At 40.1% G+C, this 16611-nt stretch overlaps 2 protein-coding genes across 4 annotated transcripts in view; both read right to left on the minus strand.

The window, feature by feature from the left end:
* LOC120457382 (protein sprint) overlaps positions 1-16611 on the minus strand; it is a 90224-nt gene that overhangs the window by 58830 nt on the left and 14783 nt on the right. The gene's annotated exons all lie outside the window — the stretch shown is intronic.
* LOC120457383 (MICOS complex subunit MIC13 homolog QIL1) lies at positions 11126-11999 on the minus strand. The gene is made up of 2 exons (XM_039644933.2): positions 11917-11999; positions 11126-11846 (listed from the first exon to the last, which is right to left on the minus strand). The coding sequence occupies exon 2, from the start codon at positions 11834-11836 to the stop codon at positions 11336-11338; it is 501 nt and encodes a 166-aa protein (XP_039500867.1). The 5' UTR covers positions 11837-11846; positions 11917-11999; the 3' UTR covers positions 11126-11335.

A 16611-nucleotide genomic window follows, 5' to 3' on the forward strand; every position in this document is an offset into this window, starting at 1 on the left:
TATATTATATTTTCATGGGATCGTTTCACTTTGCGCGCAACAACAGCACAACGCACATTCACAATATGTAGTAATGTAAAATTGAACAGAAACAAAAAGATGCAATTTAGATACAAAGCACTTTTCCGATACTAAACACTTTTCCGATACTAAACACTTTTCGATACTAAACACTTTTCGATACTTTACACTTTTCTCTTTGTCACGCTCTTTTTTCGCTTGATTCATCGCTTGATTGAGATTGCTTACTACATACTATATCATTTCATTACGTTGTTTTAATAAATTGCACAAGCTGTGACTAAGTTTGGTCTTATCAGGAACTGCAATTCAAAAAGATATTGATGGGACTTTGGCAAACCTCAAAGTTATGATGAAGCACTCGCATCGCTTGGGAATTATAATGATGTCATTATAATCCTGTTTCGCAACTATCGGCTACCCATTGTATTTACAGCAAAAAGGATTTTTCTAGAAGGAAACTCTGTATAAAGAAACTCCCCAAAGGGATTTTCCCATGAAACATTTCCATTTCAATAATTTGCAGAAGGGAATTCCAGTTGATCGACTTTTCCTAAGATATATATCCAAGATCTGTCATTTGTCAGTGGCTGGTTAAAGTCTGGCGATCGTTTGGCGTGTGATTAATGGAGAATTCAAACCGATTCTGCAGAATTGCCCCGTCTTAAGACCCACAATTTAGTCTTCATATCTGCATGGCGATCAGATCTTTCTCTTTTTTTCTTCATTTTTTTTGTTCAATTTGATCTTGTACTTTAGGGGGGTAAGGGGGGCTAAGATGGCAATGACCCAGCCACAATGGCAATAAAAAAAAAAAAAAAATTGTACAAAAAGGCAGGGAGGAAAATTACATAAATTGCAATTTAATTTGCCTCGTTTGTTACCATTGCTGTTTTTTATACCCGTTACTCGTAGAGTAAAAGGGTATACTAGATTCGTTGAAAAGTATGTAACAGGCAGAAGGAAGCGTTTCCGACCATATAAAGTATATATATTCTTGATCAGGATCAATAGCCGAGTCGATTTGGCCATGTCCGTCTGTCCGTCCGTCTGTCCGTCTGTCCGTCTGTCTGTCCGTATGAACGTCGAGATCTCAGGAACTACAAAAGCTAGAAAGTTGAGATTAAGCATACAGACTCCAGGGACATAGACGCAGCGCAAGTTTGTCGAATCATGCTGCCACGCCCACTCTAACGCCCACAAACCGCCCAAAACTGCCACGCCCACACTTTTGAAAAATGTTTTGATATTTTTTCATTTTTGTATTAGTCTTCCAAATTTCTATCGATTTGCCAAAGAACTTTTTGCCACGCCCACTCTAACGCCCACAAACCGCCCAAAGCTGCCACGCCCACACTTTTGAAAAATGTTTTGATATTTTTTCATTTTTGTATTAGTCTTCCAAATTTCTATCGATTTGCCAAAGAACTTTTTGCCACGCCCACTCTAACGCCCACAAACCTGCACTTCTACTAGCTGAGTAACGGGTATCAGATAGTCGGGGAACTCGACTATAGCGTTCTCTCTTGTTTGTTTTTTTTTTCATTTGTTTTGTTTGCTTTTACGCTTCGCTGTGTCGTTTGTCAAAAAATAAAAGTGTTTTTTGTTTTGCTTTTCGTTATTGCAGTCATTATGGTTTTTTTTGTTTTTTTGTTTTCTTGTTGCTTTGTTTGTGTTTTATGTTAGTCAGCTCCGTTTACCGTTAACCGTTAGCCATGTTACAGCACACAGTCACAATCGCAAGAGCGCAAAACAATCACACGCGGAGAAAAGGTGACCCCGAAATGGGTGACTTCAAGAACTTCCAGATCTTCAAGAGCTTCCAGATCTTCAAGAACTTCCAGATTTTAAAGAACTTCAAGAACAACAGAATTGCGTCCTTGCTGCACTGAAACTCGATTCAACTGAATAGAAGTTATCAGTTTTGCACCTTTTGGCCACTAACTTTCGCACACTATCACCCTTAGCAACAATAAACAGCAAATGAGTTCTAAGAGGGGTTGCAAGTATTGATTTGTAAAATATATAAAAAAAAGGTAAAGTTTGGATATGAAAAAGAAACACTAATAAAATGAATATAAACATAGAGCTAAAATATAAATGTGAAATTCCAGTTCCTAATTGATATCTGATAGTATGAATTTAACAACAAATAGTTAAACGAAACACTCGTGCCTTTCTATTAAAACAAATCAGAAACAATATCGTATTTTTCTCTCTGTGTAGCATTATTTTTGCATTTCATAGCATCAGCAAGCGATTTGGAGAACTTTAAGCGAATCGTCGTGAGTCACATGGGGGATCTGCCGGAATTGTTGGTGGGGGATTACTGTGGGGTCGTTGTCAGGTAGTAGGATACGGATAACCAGGGGCAATGGTCACACCTCTGCGGATTGATCGCGATTGAAGGTTCTCGGGCACTCGAATGCCCGAAGTGGAAGACGTAAACGAAGACGAAGAGAAAGGCTCTCTTGTGCCACCCGCCGAGGAGCAGGAGAAACGGAGAAGAAAGAGCGGAGACCGTGGAGATGCGGCGCGCGTTCGCATCGAAAGTTTTCTTGTGACTGACTGACTGTTTCGCTTTGGGGCTACTGCGGTGCGGCTACAGCGACTTGGGGCATCGGCATTGGCATCGGGCCCCATGGTGCACTGTGGTGTCAGATCGCCCCGCAGCGCGCACAACTGGCGGCTGATATAAATAGAATCCACCAGCAAAGCGATCGAGACACGAGTCTTCACGGGCAAAGGAAAACTTCAAAACATAGTTTATGCATCGATAACAAATTATAAGATAAAAAATTATGTGCCAAAATCTTAAGAATTCAGCAACCAAAAAAAAAAGAAAAAAAAGTATCTATTAAAATGTAGCCAGCAATTTTGCCATTGATCGCAACCACTGTGCGATTTGTCCAGAAAAAAAGAGAGCGGAGTTGGCCAGGAAATGGAATTGGAAATGGGAAAGAAGAAATGAGATTGAGCGAAGGACACGCGCTCTCTTTGGTCTCAAATTACACCGCCTCCTCTCCCGCCGCCGATCGACACGCTCTCTTGCTTTTGCTCTTGCTCTTGCTCTCCTGGAACTTCCAGTTCAATCAACTGCAATTGGAGGCAGGCCAATTAAATCGATGAGCGACAAACATCGGCAAATGCAAATTAATTAGACAACTACTTGCCTGCCGCCCGCCACTTTCTGCCTCTCTTGCCGACTTGCCTTCTAGTTTGGAAAATGCTGGAAAAAATCCAATCCAATTGCAATGGCTAAACTATTTCAGAGCTTTCAGCCAGCTTGACCGGCTTTTCTTGATGTCGCTGGCGATTTTCCCTGGATTCGCGTTTTTTTCTTTCTTTCTTTCTTTCTTCTACTACTCCGGTGCGTCTGGTTTTTCCACTGTCCATTGGCCTTTTCGCAGTGGTTTCTTTTCCTTTTCTTTTTTTTTTGCCGCCAATGCGGAAATGTGTGAAAGAGAAAGCGCATAATCCAATAAGAGAGTGGAAATAGATGGGCGGTGGGTGGTGGGTGGTGCTGACAAGTAACAAGTGCAACCGCAAATTTTCAATGTAAATTGTGGCAAGTGCAAAAAATAGTTGTGGTGTGTAAAAAAAGCAAGAGAGTTGCATAAAAAGGAGTCAGGAGGAGAAGGATTAGATATAATCTGAAGTATTCAAAAGCAAATTTAATTTAAGCTAAAACTTTGCATTTTTGCATGGTTGTATATATGTACATATGTGCAAAGATTTTTCCCTCCCTGATTCTCCCTTTTCCGGCCACTTGTACAATGCACTGTTTATGGAAAAACCTTTGCGAGTTTTCGCCAGTTTTTCCATGCCAAGTGATGTGTTAGTAGCGTCAACTGGCCATATAAAAGTGATAGACATATTAACCCACTAGTCCACATTGCTGCCAAATTCAGACAGCGTCAGACAAAGTAGCAATTTTCAGCTCAGTTGCGTGCCGCCTTGTTGTTGTTGTCTGTGTGGGTGGAAAAGTGGGTGGAAAATTGGGTGGAAGTGGGCGGAAGTGGGCGGGGTGATGGGCGGTTGGCGGTAGGCGGGTCGGTAGTGAAGCATGCATGCCAGACACGCGAATGCGATAAAAATTAACGGCGACGCCGCAAATTTAGTGGGTCCATTTCAATCTATCCATGGACCTTTATTAAAACTTGCTATCTACATTTTACTATGTACACTTTGCTATTGAAATGAAAATTATGTCTGCTATTGGAATGAAAATTATGTCTGCCGTGTTTTTTTCGAAAATTAAAGTGATTAAGTGTAAAAACAACAGACTTAATACGTTTTACTATTTGAAACTATGTTTGATAAGAACTTTAAACTCATAGGTCTGCAAATAGTATTAAAATAATTTGGTAAGTTAGTTTTTCCGATAATTTCCCTGAATTAAAGTGAAAGTTTTGGGACGTACGACTTCAACGACACCGTCCAATTTTCCCATTTCCACTCCTGTTTATTTACGATTTTCCGCACTCGACGGTGTAAGCCGCAAGCGAAGGAAAAAATGATAACAAATTGAGTTGGCAGCAGGGAAAAAAAAAGGAGAGATGAGGAAAAGAGCGCTTTATGACTTTGGCTAACTTTTGCTACGTGCATTGAAAAACCAAACTGAAAAGTCCAGAAAGGCGGAAAAACTGTTGCATGCTTTTAGGCCGGAAATTATATGCACGATGTGACCATTAGTCAAGTTGTCTGTGTGGCATGGGATATATCCCACTATATATAGCACCATTTTGATGCCAATGGGCTTAGCACACGTATATTTGTGTTCAACGATTTCAACTTTATAGTTTGTGTGTTTTTTCTGGGTTTTTGGTGAATGAGTTTTGCACTCGAATTGCAAAGAAAATCGAAGTTAGAAGTAAGTCAATAAGTAGTAATGATGAGTAATGATCAAATTGTAATAATATTGATCAGATCATAAGCATATTTCTGTGAATTATACCACAAAGTACATATATCTTATAGAACATACATATACATATATATATATAATCACTATAAATTAAGCAAATATTTTTGAAAGCCAGGGAAATTAATTTCCCTCTATATTTTTTATGCCCATATAAATATGTACATATTTCAATTTGTGCACCTGTATTTCTGGGGGTTTAATCTGCCACGCCTCCTTAATTTTTGATGGGCGTATAGTGTGCATGCGTGATAAATGGCTTTTATCTTTTTAAGGCACTCCACTGCACGGCTTTTCCAGGCTTTTCCAGCGACAGAAATGACAATGAAAATGGCGAAAAATTGTGCGTGTCAAAGGCGGAAAAATACAATTTATCCAATGTTGTTGTTTTGTGCGCTTTTCTTATTTTCAGCCGGGCAGCATCTGGCGTCTGCTTGCTTCTCATCCTTTGCCTCGACCTTGCCGCCCCCTTTTCCGCCCCATCACAGCCCATTTTCCTTTGTTGCCGCATTATGAGCAAGTTAATTATGGTGTCTGATATTTTACCCAGCACTCTTTGCTTTAGTTCTTAGTTATATATCGGAAATTTTCTTCAAGCTATAGTTTTTTTCAGGAGAATAACAGAGATTCACAAAGTATAAAATATATTTAAATAAATAAATTTATTACTTTATTCCTAGAGTCACTGTATTTTACGTACTATACCACAAATTCCAAAACAGAATTTCTTTATTTATTTGCTTTTGTACTGATTTTCACGTTTTTTATGAAGAGTGGGTAAGTGAGTTTATAAATTAGGCTGCTGGTGCGGCACATTAATATATTAAAAACAAAAAAGTTAGCAGGCTTTCTGGCAGGCCTAAATTTATTAGTATAGGTTGTGAATATGCGTACTTTTGCAAAATCGATATCTTAGTTTGGTTTTCCATCTACAGCAGGTGCAGGTTGTGTGGCTGGCAAACTGAAACTATTCGTCCGCCAGTTACCCATTTTCCGCATTTTTCCAGACTGCAAAAATCATGAGTCACACACACACAAGTTGAAGAAAGCCGTGGAAAACTTTTGCCATCCCGTTCGCATATGAAAGGACTTACAGTCGACTTACTGTATTTCTTGTAGTTGTAGTTATTCGGTGGTGCCACCGTTCGCCTGCTTTCATCATTAATATTTAAGCATCGTCGATTCAATCGATCCACATAAAATGTGGCAAAATGGCAAAAGTTGGGGCAAAATGTGTGAGCTTGATGGACAGGGAGTCACGGTCAAAGAGACGCGGCATCAAGGCAAATTGAAGTTGAATTTCTCTAACGTTTTTCTCCGTTTAATTAGCGAAAAGTAATTACTTAATTAGTTTGTGTGTGCGCGTCTCCATTTAAGCAGCTTAACTTTGATGGTCCCAAAAAGCGCATTTAAGGTTGATTAGTTTTACGGCAAAAGATTCGTTGGCCCCCAAATCTAATCTCTCATGGAGGTGGAAGTGGTGTGGGAAAAATCGTGCAACCGCAGGCAAATCAAAACTCCATCAGTGGCTGGTCAGCAATTTAATTGACCAGTGGCCCACCGCTTTCAGTTCGATTTTTCCCCACCTTTCCATTTTCCACGCCCCACACACATACATATGTACATGGAAATATAAAACATTATGGGCGAATAAAAATGTTGTGTTGCCTACTTTCAGGCCATGTTTTTTATGCCCCTTGTGGTGCGATTGAAATACATGCAGATACATTCGCAGATACAGATACAGACACATATACATGTACTACCTTTCACAAAAGTACACTTGCCGTGAATTATGAGCTTCAAACACCCAAATACCCTGAAAAAAACTCAAAAATCTTGAACATGTCATAAACAAAAATCATATAAACCGAACTAAGGTTACAAATTATTTAGGTATGAAATATTTGAATACAACAGACTTCACTTCCAAAGTGCAAGTACATTTAGTTAGGGTATCGTAATATATGCAGGGGTATAAATATATTTTTGCATACTTTCGGTTGCTGGCATAAAACTCAACTTTGTGTCATAAACACCACTGAAATGGAGCGCCGCAACACCTGCGACTGCTAAAACGCCGGCGGGCCACAACAAATCAAAAACACGACTCTACCCAAAAGTGGGCAAAAGTGGGCAAAAGTGGGTGAAGGTGGCTGTTTGGAGATGTTTGGAGTTATGTCTAGTGAATAAATAAAAGCAATAAGCAGACAGCAGGCAGCAGGCGACTGCAAACAGGAGACAGCAGTCAGACGACAGCAGACAGCAGGCGGCATCGTAAGTAGGTAAGCAGCGCTACTAAAAGACAGTTACCCCCTCAGATTTATCTGGTTTAGTGTTAGAACACAACTTCACGCACAGATGGGGGAAAACTCCATCCAGAAAGAAGCAGAAAGCGACGAAATGCTCTTTACAAATACATGATAACCCCACAAAAACATGGTAATTAGATGGAATGCTAGTTTTAAAAAATAGTTTTAAAAAATTAAACAATACTCTGGATGCTGAAATGAAGTTCAGTTTTAGAAAATTAAACACTCCTCCTAAAAAATTTTAAAATTCTATTGTAAACTGGTATTGGCTGGAATGATAATTGTACATATAATTATACATATTTCTATTGAAATACCTAATTAGTTTTTTGCACCTTCAAGTAACTTGCAGCGGGGTTACAAGAAAATGGTCTAAGTGGATTACAAGTTGGCAACAAGCTAAAGAAGCACCCCTCCCCTTTAAAAAAAAGCGACAGAGATCTATGTACCTTTTATGTCCTTGGTCTCCGTGGGTGGAAAACTTGAGCATTGGGTAGCCGGTCAGGTGGGAAATGCTGAAAAACAACAGTTGAAATTCCCATGGTGCAAACTTTATTCTATTACGACTGGCACAAGAACAAGAGTTCGGGAAAAGTGCTGGTCTGGGTTTTACCCCTCGCAAAAAACCGAAACAAGCACAGCGAAAGCGAATAATTGAAAGTGAGGACCGGAGATCCAAAAGCTGGAGTTTGCAGATGGAAGACTGCGGTTTTCATTGTCTGTCTTGCAAGTCTGTCGTCTTTCTACGACGGCTTTTTCCAGCCAGCTGAGACTATAGGTTTCCCGGTTTGGTTTTTGGCCCAAGCCCCAAAACATTTTCCCTGCATTTCGACGACTACGCTAATCCAGCGCCACATTTATGGCATTTGGGATTTGGACGGACTTAGGAGTTGTACAAGAATTAGCTGCGCAGCCTTCGCATCTGGGCCATTAAAATGATTTAAATTGGAAATCGGGAATGGGTGGCTTGTATGTAAATAAAGTCTTAACTGTGGCTAAGACCCAATGCCACCGAAGTTGGTTAAACAGCAGCTGGCGAATTCCCAAGGGATTTTTAGGGTCGATTTACTTCTTGGATGTGACAAACTTAAGTTATTTCTAATCAAATCTTTATTATTGTCGAATTTATCAAATGAAAACTGCAAGAAGGAGTCCAGCTTTGTAAGGTATTAATAGTGATTTAAGTAAGTTTGTTTTTAGAGATACTTAAAGATCTTTTTGGTATTGTAGCTTTATGAATGTTGCATGCAAATTATGACTTCTACCATTAAAGCTACACCTTAAATGGAATAGAAGTTAAATAGAAGTATCATCATAATTGCCATTAGAACCCATTGCACAAGTTTTCAGTTAATTCTGGTTATTAACTGGATTAGATCACTTTGAGTCTGTAACTCTTCGTTGGTGGAAGTGGCAAGCCGGAAAATAATAATTGCCAGAACAATGAACAGCGGAAACTTTGGCTAATAGAAAATGCAAACAACATATTAAACAATTAAACGGAAATTAGCACAAAATATTCACGTCGGTCCAACCAAACGGGAAAAAGGATGGAGGATGAAGTGTAGCAGATCCGGGCCAAAGGATCCGGCATCAAGTCGGTTCATTAATAAACGACTTCGGACGGACAGGCAATTGAAAGTGAACGGAAATGAATGCAGTGGCCAAATGAGTACGAGTATATGGAAAATATGGCGCTCCTCCAAAGAGCGACTGCTAATGAACCTGGTTTTACGATGCCATTCAGGTGAAGTGGAGAAGACAGCGGAAAACGGAAACATCGTAGCAACCGGACGTGGATGGGGATTGGTACCACTGGCTGGCTAGACCCCCAGATCCCCAAAAGCCTCAGCCCCAACCCCCGGAAAGACAAAGGGGAGCTCGGCCAACTTAAATATGCAAGACGGCGCTCGGCTGGGCGCCAAATGTGCCACCCCAGCTCCACCCCCATGACCCCAACAAACCCCACAAACCCCAAACCCCAACCCTCAAACACCAAACACCAAGCCCCAACCCCTAAAGTCCCCAGGAACTGAAGTTCAACGCCAGCTGTGCCGACAACAGCGCCAAGTACTGACTAACATTCACACTCAGCGCACACTGGGAGAAAATAACTTGTTTTATCAATGTGTCAAAAAATATTTATAAGTTTGAACAAGAAATCAGTTCATTTCCGATTGAAAAGTTACAGTTTAAAAACCCAATACAAATTGGCAATTTACGTAATTACAAAACTCAGACTTTTAATTTATAGTTAGAATAGTTAAAACGCAAGGGTGGGCATCACCATTGAGTATACCTTTTAATAGTCCCCTTCTTTTTCTCAGTGCAAAGAATTCAGTTAATTTCCAATTCAAAAGTAGTCCATATTACAGTTTTTAAGCCCAATACAAATTGGCAATTAACAAAATCAGACTTAAATTTATAGTTAAACAACTGAAACTCAAGGGTATGCCCACCATTGAGTATACCTTTTAATAATCACTTCTTTTTCTCAGTGCATCGCAGTGTACACTGTACATCCCACGCTTTCGAGCAGCATAAACTTACAACACTTTTACCTCATCATCAAGGACTTGAACTTAAGGAAATTGATTTTATGCAACGTTTAGAAGAGCAGCAAGGAAATAGAATGCGGCAGCATAAAAGGGATACGCAACGGGATAGGAAAACTTCGAAACAGACGTTTTGTATGCTAAACCGCAAAAAAAGAAAGAAAAAGAAGAAAAATGGTGCCAGCGGTGAGGATGAGCAAAGTGACATAAATAAAATCCGTGACTATAAATCTAAGGCATAAGCGGTTAAAGAGTCAGCCAAAAGACGCGGCACGTAGCCCTCATCCTCATCCTCATCCTTCCCATTCCCATCGGCGCTATCCTTTCTCTCCATAACCTTTGGAGGATCAGGAGTCGCAGCAATGAATCCCGCAAAGCGCAGATAAATATGTAAATAGATACAACGCGGCTTACGCTTTGGACAACAATGCAATGGATATGCTTTAAAAACTGGGCAGGGAATTCAGTGATGTAGAATTTAAGAGCTAAAAGTGGCTAATAAGTCAGAAATTTCGAGTAAATTCGTAGCAAACTTCCTATTAAGTTTATGTAAATAAACTGAAACTAATTAAAATGTAAGCTAGTTTTTCAATCAACCGCGCGCTTTTAGATATTTGCAAAGTGCCAATTGCCTCGGGCTGTTCGTAAAGTTTATTTCCCTCGACTTGAGGCAGCGATTTACTACCCTTTCTACACCTGTAATACCCATTTTTATGACCCACCCACCTGTTTACAATGCAACAATAAAAAGGGTAGAACCGATCGAAGTTGGTAAAAAAAAGTGTCCTGCTGCAAAAGGCGATTTCTTTTATTTTAAAATTATACTTTAAAAAAGCTAGATTATTGCAATAATACTTTACATTTATTTTTGCTACGCCTATTTCAATTATAAATATATACACAAAAAAAAACAATTTAATGCTACAAGTAACAGGTAACCAAACAAAAAAGAAGATTCCAGAGGGGAAAGAAGGAATTTTCATAGGTAAAAAACTCAATTTTTATGACTCCGCAAGGGTAACATTAAAAGGCATGTTAAGCAACACGCAAAACAAGTGGATAAGGGAAATGGGAAAAGGGTTGGATTGATTTGGTTTGCTTGGCTTTAGCTTTAGCTTTTCCTTGCCCCTTTTTTTCCGGGGAAAGGGGCTGGAAAATCCTTTTTCGCACGGCTTGACTTCGGTTGGCAATGCGGCTCGACTGGCATTTTAATAGACTGTTGACAATTCTCACTGTTTGCCGAGTGTCTGGGCGAAGCGAAAGTAAAGGGAAAAATTCAAGAAAATTCGGATGCTACGATTCACTTAATTATTATATTCTTAAATTTTCCAACTGCCTGTTTTGATTGAGTATTGTTTCAAAACGCGAATGCTTTAGCATTTAGCATTTAATTGCACAGCATTCCAACATGATTTACATGCTTGTTTTTTGCCCAAAGATTTAACAATTCGATTTTGCAGAGTTTGAGTTAAATTTAGCTTGTTTCTTTTTCTTTTTGTATAGGTAGAGTAATGCTTTATACCTCATTTTGTTCGCGGTTTAAGAACAACATTGCCTTGCGCCGCAAAGTTGTCCACGGATTTTGGTTTCGGAAAAGTGATTAAGTCCTCGGAGGATCCATCGCCAGCTGCAGAACCAATCTTCAGTTTCTCGTCATTCGTGGACTTCTTCCACCATGTTGCATATTCTTGGTGGCGCAACTCCTTGGCCTTCTCCACCAGATCCAGACAGGTGACCTTGGCTCCATCGGCCAGATCCTCCGAGTAATTGGGTATATTTCGGATTATACGAAAGGTGCCCTTCACTCCCTCATTGTAGTACTTTCGGGATAGCTCTGCCACACTCAGATCGCTCTCCTCAAAGTTCAGCACTCGTCGCAGGAGTCCAGCCAATGGATGCAGTCCCCTGGCCACCTGATGGAGCAGCTGATCCGTCTCCTCCGTTTTGCCCCAAACTCCAACGCGATTGGTCATGTAGACGGTCATCGTGACCGCTGCGGTTCGATACATCAAAGTGGTAAGCATTATCGCAGAACTATTTAAATGACGTTTGATAACTATTTAGGTGCCAAAATAAAGCGCAAGGATTTGGAATTCCTACTCACCACGAGCACGATCGTACTTTTGGACTTTTGAAATTAGTCTAAATGAGCTAAAATTACAGGCCTACTGCGATGATGTATAAAACATTTTAACTAGTACAAATTGACAACTCTTTTGTTTTCAGCAGTGGTTTATAGTATGAAGAAATCACTATTTCGAACTTTAACTTTTACCCTTTCTCCTTTTTCAAACCCATTAACTAAAGTTCTTAGGTGAGACAAGAGTTGTAAGTTCCTTCAAGTTTCTCACCAGCATCCCATTCCATCAACGGCGTGTTATCCTTTTTATTTTGGGGCTGAAGGGGGTGTGCTATAAAAAACGTATACACTATCCAAGCAAGGAAGCCCCAAACAAGTGAGTAAAAATCTAATCCATTACTCAAACCAGCAAACTGAAAAAGTAATGGCATTGCCCACAAGCAGAAAAGAAGGAGGCATCGATTGCGGATGCGGAGATGGCGTTGAGGTTTTTGGCTGGCGTAAATCTTTTGTAACATTTTGGTGTCCCCTTTTTTTTTTGTTTGCGTTCTTAACTTTTTTAGTATTTTGGGGAAAGGACAACATTCCGTGTGTGTGGAGCTGGAGCTACGTGAATGGAAATAAAACTGCAATTCCGTTCGGCACTTGAAACCAGTTGAATGTCGCTCAGGCGATTCAAAGGCGAGACGAATCTTTTGCTCCTGTTTGAAGGAACTTTGACATCCGCCACAGGACGAAGCTTCTCGCTTCTACTTTTTTCTCTTTTTTTTTTTTTAATTTGCACAACTTCTGACCCAAATTCATTTGTCACAGAATGAAGGCGGCCATGCAGCAAAGGACCAAATTCTTAGCCCCTTTGGCGTGAGTCTGCCAACTTTCTATAAATAAATAATAGAGTGGCCGGCAAGGTGGGGTCAAAAGGGTCCTTGGCCAGGACCAGGACCAGGACACATCCAGTGCCCAGTGCCCATTCATTGGCAGAGTCATAAAGCCGGGAATAAATGGGTCCTGCGTGGCCGAGATGCAAGGCGTGGAATTGCTGCTGAATGGATTAAAGCCTCCGAAAACATGAATTTGTTTTCACTGCAGACATTACATTACATTACACAGTGAAATCTGTTTGCCACCTGCTAGATAAGGATTATGTATAGACCAATAATGTTACAATTATTACAAACATACGCTGCTAACTATAGATGCTTTTGTATGAGTGCCTTTATAGTTAGCAAAAGAATATGGTCACAAGAATATGCTGCACAATGGAATGTTTAGGTGCGCATTTCATTAAAATTAGCATTGGATTTCCGCAGCATACAAAAAAAAAAAAGAATAAGAACAACCAGCAGGAATACGTGACTCTTTTGTGATCCTAATGAGCTGCTTCACTACTTGCCCTTTGCTGCCCACAACTATTTGCCAGCCCAGAATTTTCCATTTTCCTCACCAGCTTAATAGCCGGAAATTAAATCAAGATTTGCGGGCTCAACTTTTGGGAATGCGACCCAAAAAAAAAATAAATAAAATAAAATGGAGAAAGGAAATGAATACGGGAGACGGCACAGCAGCTTACATTTGCATATTTTGCACGGGTCCTAACACTCATTTACAATTTTTCATTCATTTGTTCATTCCCTTGGTCTGTTTTGGGTTTTTGGCCAACCCAGAATAAAAAAAAAAACACCCATTCAACTGACACTTTGGCCATGAAAATGAAAATATGTTGGAGTTTTTTGCGGGGCTGGCTAAGAAAATTGGTGGCAGTCATGTGAGCAGAGTTTATGTGTGTGGATCTGTGAAAAGCGCAAGTGTAATTAGTGTGAGGCTTAACGGGGCTAAGCCAACGAACATTTCGTGGGCTGGGTTTTTCAAAACAGACTGCACCAAAAATAAAAAGTTCCAAACTACGGACAAACCCGTTTGAAGTACGGAATGTTCACCCTTTTTACTCATTTGCGATCTCTAGAGATTTTCAAAATATTCTAGCCAAAGTTGGGTTATGCAGCGGTTAAAGTGGCATTTAAAATAATTTTTATGTATTTACTTTGCAGATCTATAATAATTACCTAGGAAATATAATTCAAGTTGCCAAATTTCTAGAATAATTACCTAGAAAATATAGTTCAAGTTGATAAACTTCTATAATAATTACCTAGGAAATATAGTCCAAGTTGCCAAACTTCTTAAGTTCTATGAGCCCACGTGTATTTTTGCAATTTTTTTGTTCTGTCGCTTGGATTTTTCTTGATTTATTTCTTTTTGGGGCACTCTGACTTTACCACCATTACGAAATGGCATTTGAATAGACGTTGTGGCTTGGCATTTTTTTCCCCACCTTCAAAAACACAAGAGTCCAATGAATGCAACTGAAACTGAAACTGGAACTGAAACTGAAACTGAAAATGTCTCTTCTGGCTGATAAATCGCCGGTGCATTATTTACGGTCCGCTCTGCTTTTCCAGCACCATGCATGGTTGGTTACTTTTTATGGTCGGCACCTCTGACGTATACGCGATATTAGGTATGCGGTATGCGGTATGCGGCATTCTCTAATTTAGTGGGCAGGCCAAGAGAAACCGCACATAACAAACAGCAATCGGAGAATTGGAGAATCGGAGAAGCCAAGTGTAAATGGCCTTGCCAAGTGCCAAGAGTCTCGGGAATTATGATCCGGATGAAAATTTTTCTAGTTTATGGAAAAGACGAATGAATGGGCTCCATAGTTCAATCAAAATGATAAAAGGGCTCTTCACACAATAAAAAAGATTTTCAAACGGGTTTTCTACCCTTAATTTGGTAAAAAATGGGGCACAGCTAAATTGTAGTATTTTTTGTACTGTTGATAAACATATCCAACTATTTTTATCACTCTTTTTTTATGATTTTCTAAAAAATAAATTAAAAAAAATTTTTGGCATTTTTGATAAGTGGTATTCTTATACAAATTTGCCAAAAATGAACAAAAATATACGTTTTTAAATTTGAATACAGGTGAAAAAGAAAGTGGGATATTTATTTTTGCTGTTCGAGAAAAAATTCAAATCTGTTTTGTGGAAAAATCTGGGTAATTGACATTTCTGGAAAATTACATATTGGTTTTTAAACTCAATTTTGTGGAAAAATCTGGGTAATTGACTTTTCTGGAAAATTTCATATTGGTTTTTAAAAAATCACCCATCTTGCGACAACAACATGCTTAAGCATTAATTGATGAGTTATGAGCGGGCCATGTGTAAAGTGAACTTTATCAGTTGTGTTTGTGAAAGTGCGGCATTGAATGCATTGAAATGATATGAATGCGATATATTGGCGCAATTCGCATCAGTCAATCGGTAAATGAAGACTCGAGAAGCTTGACAGTCATAAAAAACACATCAATCAGGCGTGTTTAAACGATAGCCATTAACAATGATGATGATGTTGTTGCCGGCAAATCGAGTGGGTGGATCTTTGGGACTATATCTTTTTTATGGTTCTGTCATAGTCTCTCGCGCGATTTTATGGCAAAACTTCCGGTAATCAAGGCGATGAGACCAGCTGTTGTTGTCTTTTGCATTTTGCATTTCCATTGAAACACCTTCGCCCGAAAAGGGGGCGTGGATGGGCGGTTGGATGGGTGGATGGATGGATGGATGGGTGGCGATGGTGCATTGGACCCCATCCAAAAGTGGCCTTGATGCCATCACCACAGCAGCAGTAGCAGCAACAGCAGCAGATCCTAAAAACAATGAGCCTTCAAATTGCATCTCGAGATACGCGCATGAAGTAGGTACACACACACATCGCGTATCTTGCCATAATAAGAGTGCTGATGGAAATCAGAAATAGTAACAAGTGACCATGGAGCGGCAATGCCAGACCAAAAGGGGGTGGTAAAAGTGGGTGTTGAGGGGAGGCTGAAAATACGGGAGCAAAGTCTTTTGATTTATGCGCAGCAATTAATTTTTTGCACATTTTTGCTGCTGCTGTTGCTGCTGCTCGTGGCATGGATGTTACCATGGGGAAGCTGGTGTTGCTGCTGTGCGGATGATTTTGGTGCTGCTGCTGTTGCCGACGACACGGACACGGACACGGACACGGACACGGAACTATGTAACAGGCGACAAAGCATGAGAGGCACACTGACCTAAATACTATAGGAAATCTGAAAATCATACATTTTGAGTGCAACTGCATGGTATTGCCAGCTGCCACTATTATTTTAATGGATTCTACAAAACTAAACAGAAATCTTAAATTGATTTTTCGTTTACTTGCCAATGATGGTGGTGCCACTGTGCGACTGAGCACGCAGACACACACACTGTGGCACATTGGAGCAGAGTGCTTGCAAAAGGTGCGTTCACGCGTAGCAATGCATGGGCTCCCCACTTCTCCATTCCGCCCCCCCGCAAAAAAAAATGGGAGCCCTCCCTCCTTCATTCGTTTTTGTCATTCTCTGGATGGGAGGGACACTGAAGTCTCTACCAGGGTGCGGAATCCTACGCTCCATTCTGTTCCGTCCGCATTGCCTGGAAGTTTTTGCGGCCGAAAATGGGCAACGTTTTGGAATTTTAGTTTCGCTTTGTTGGCCGCCCTCCTGTGGAAGGCATCCCCGTGCCCCATGCCACACGTCTCCGTTTTTGTGGTTGTTGTCAGGCTAAGTGTTTGTTATGATTTATATTGGTTTTATTAAATGTTTCAACAACCTTTCTGCCAAAAATTATTTACTGCAGCCCCATG

The sequence above is a fragment of the Drosophila santomea genome, chromosome X, assembly GCF_016746245.2.
Source record: "Drosophila santomea strain STO CAGO 1482 chromosome X, Prin_Dsan_1.1, whole genome shotgun sequence".
Lineage (NCBI taxonomy): Eukaryota > Metazoa > Arthropoda > Insecta > Diptera > Drosophilidae > Drosophila > Drosophila santomea.

Bases quoted from the DNA above. Each gene is read 5' to 3' on its own strand.
- LOC120457383 (XM_039644933.2), bottom strand. From the start codon at position 11,836: ATGCTTACCACTTTGATGTATCGAACCGCAGCGGTCACGATGACCGTC.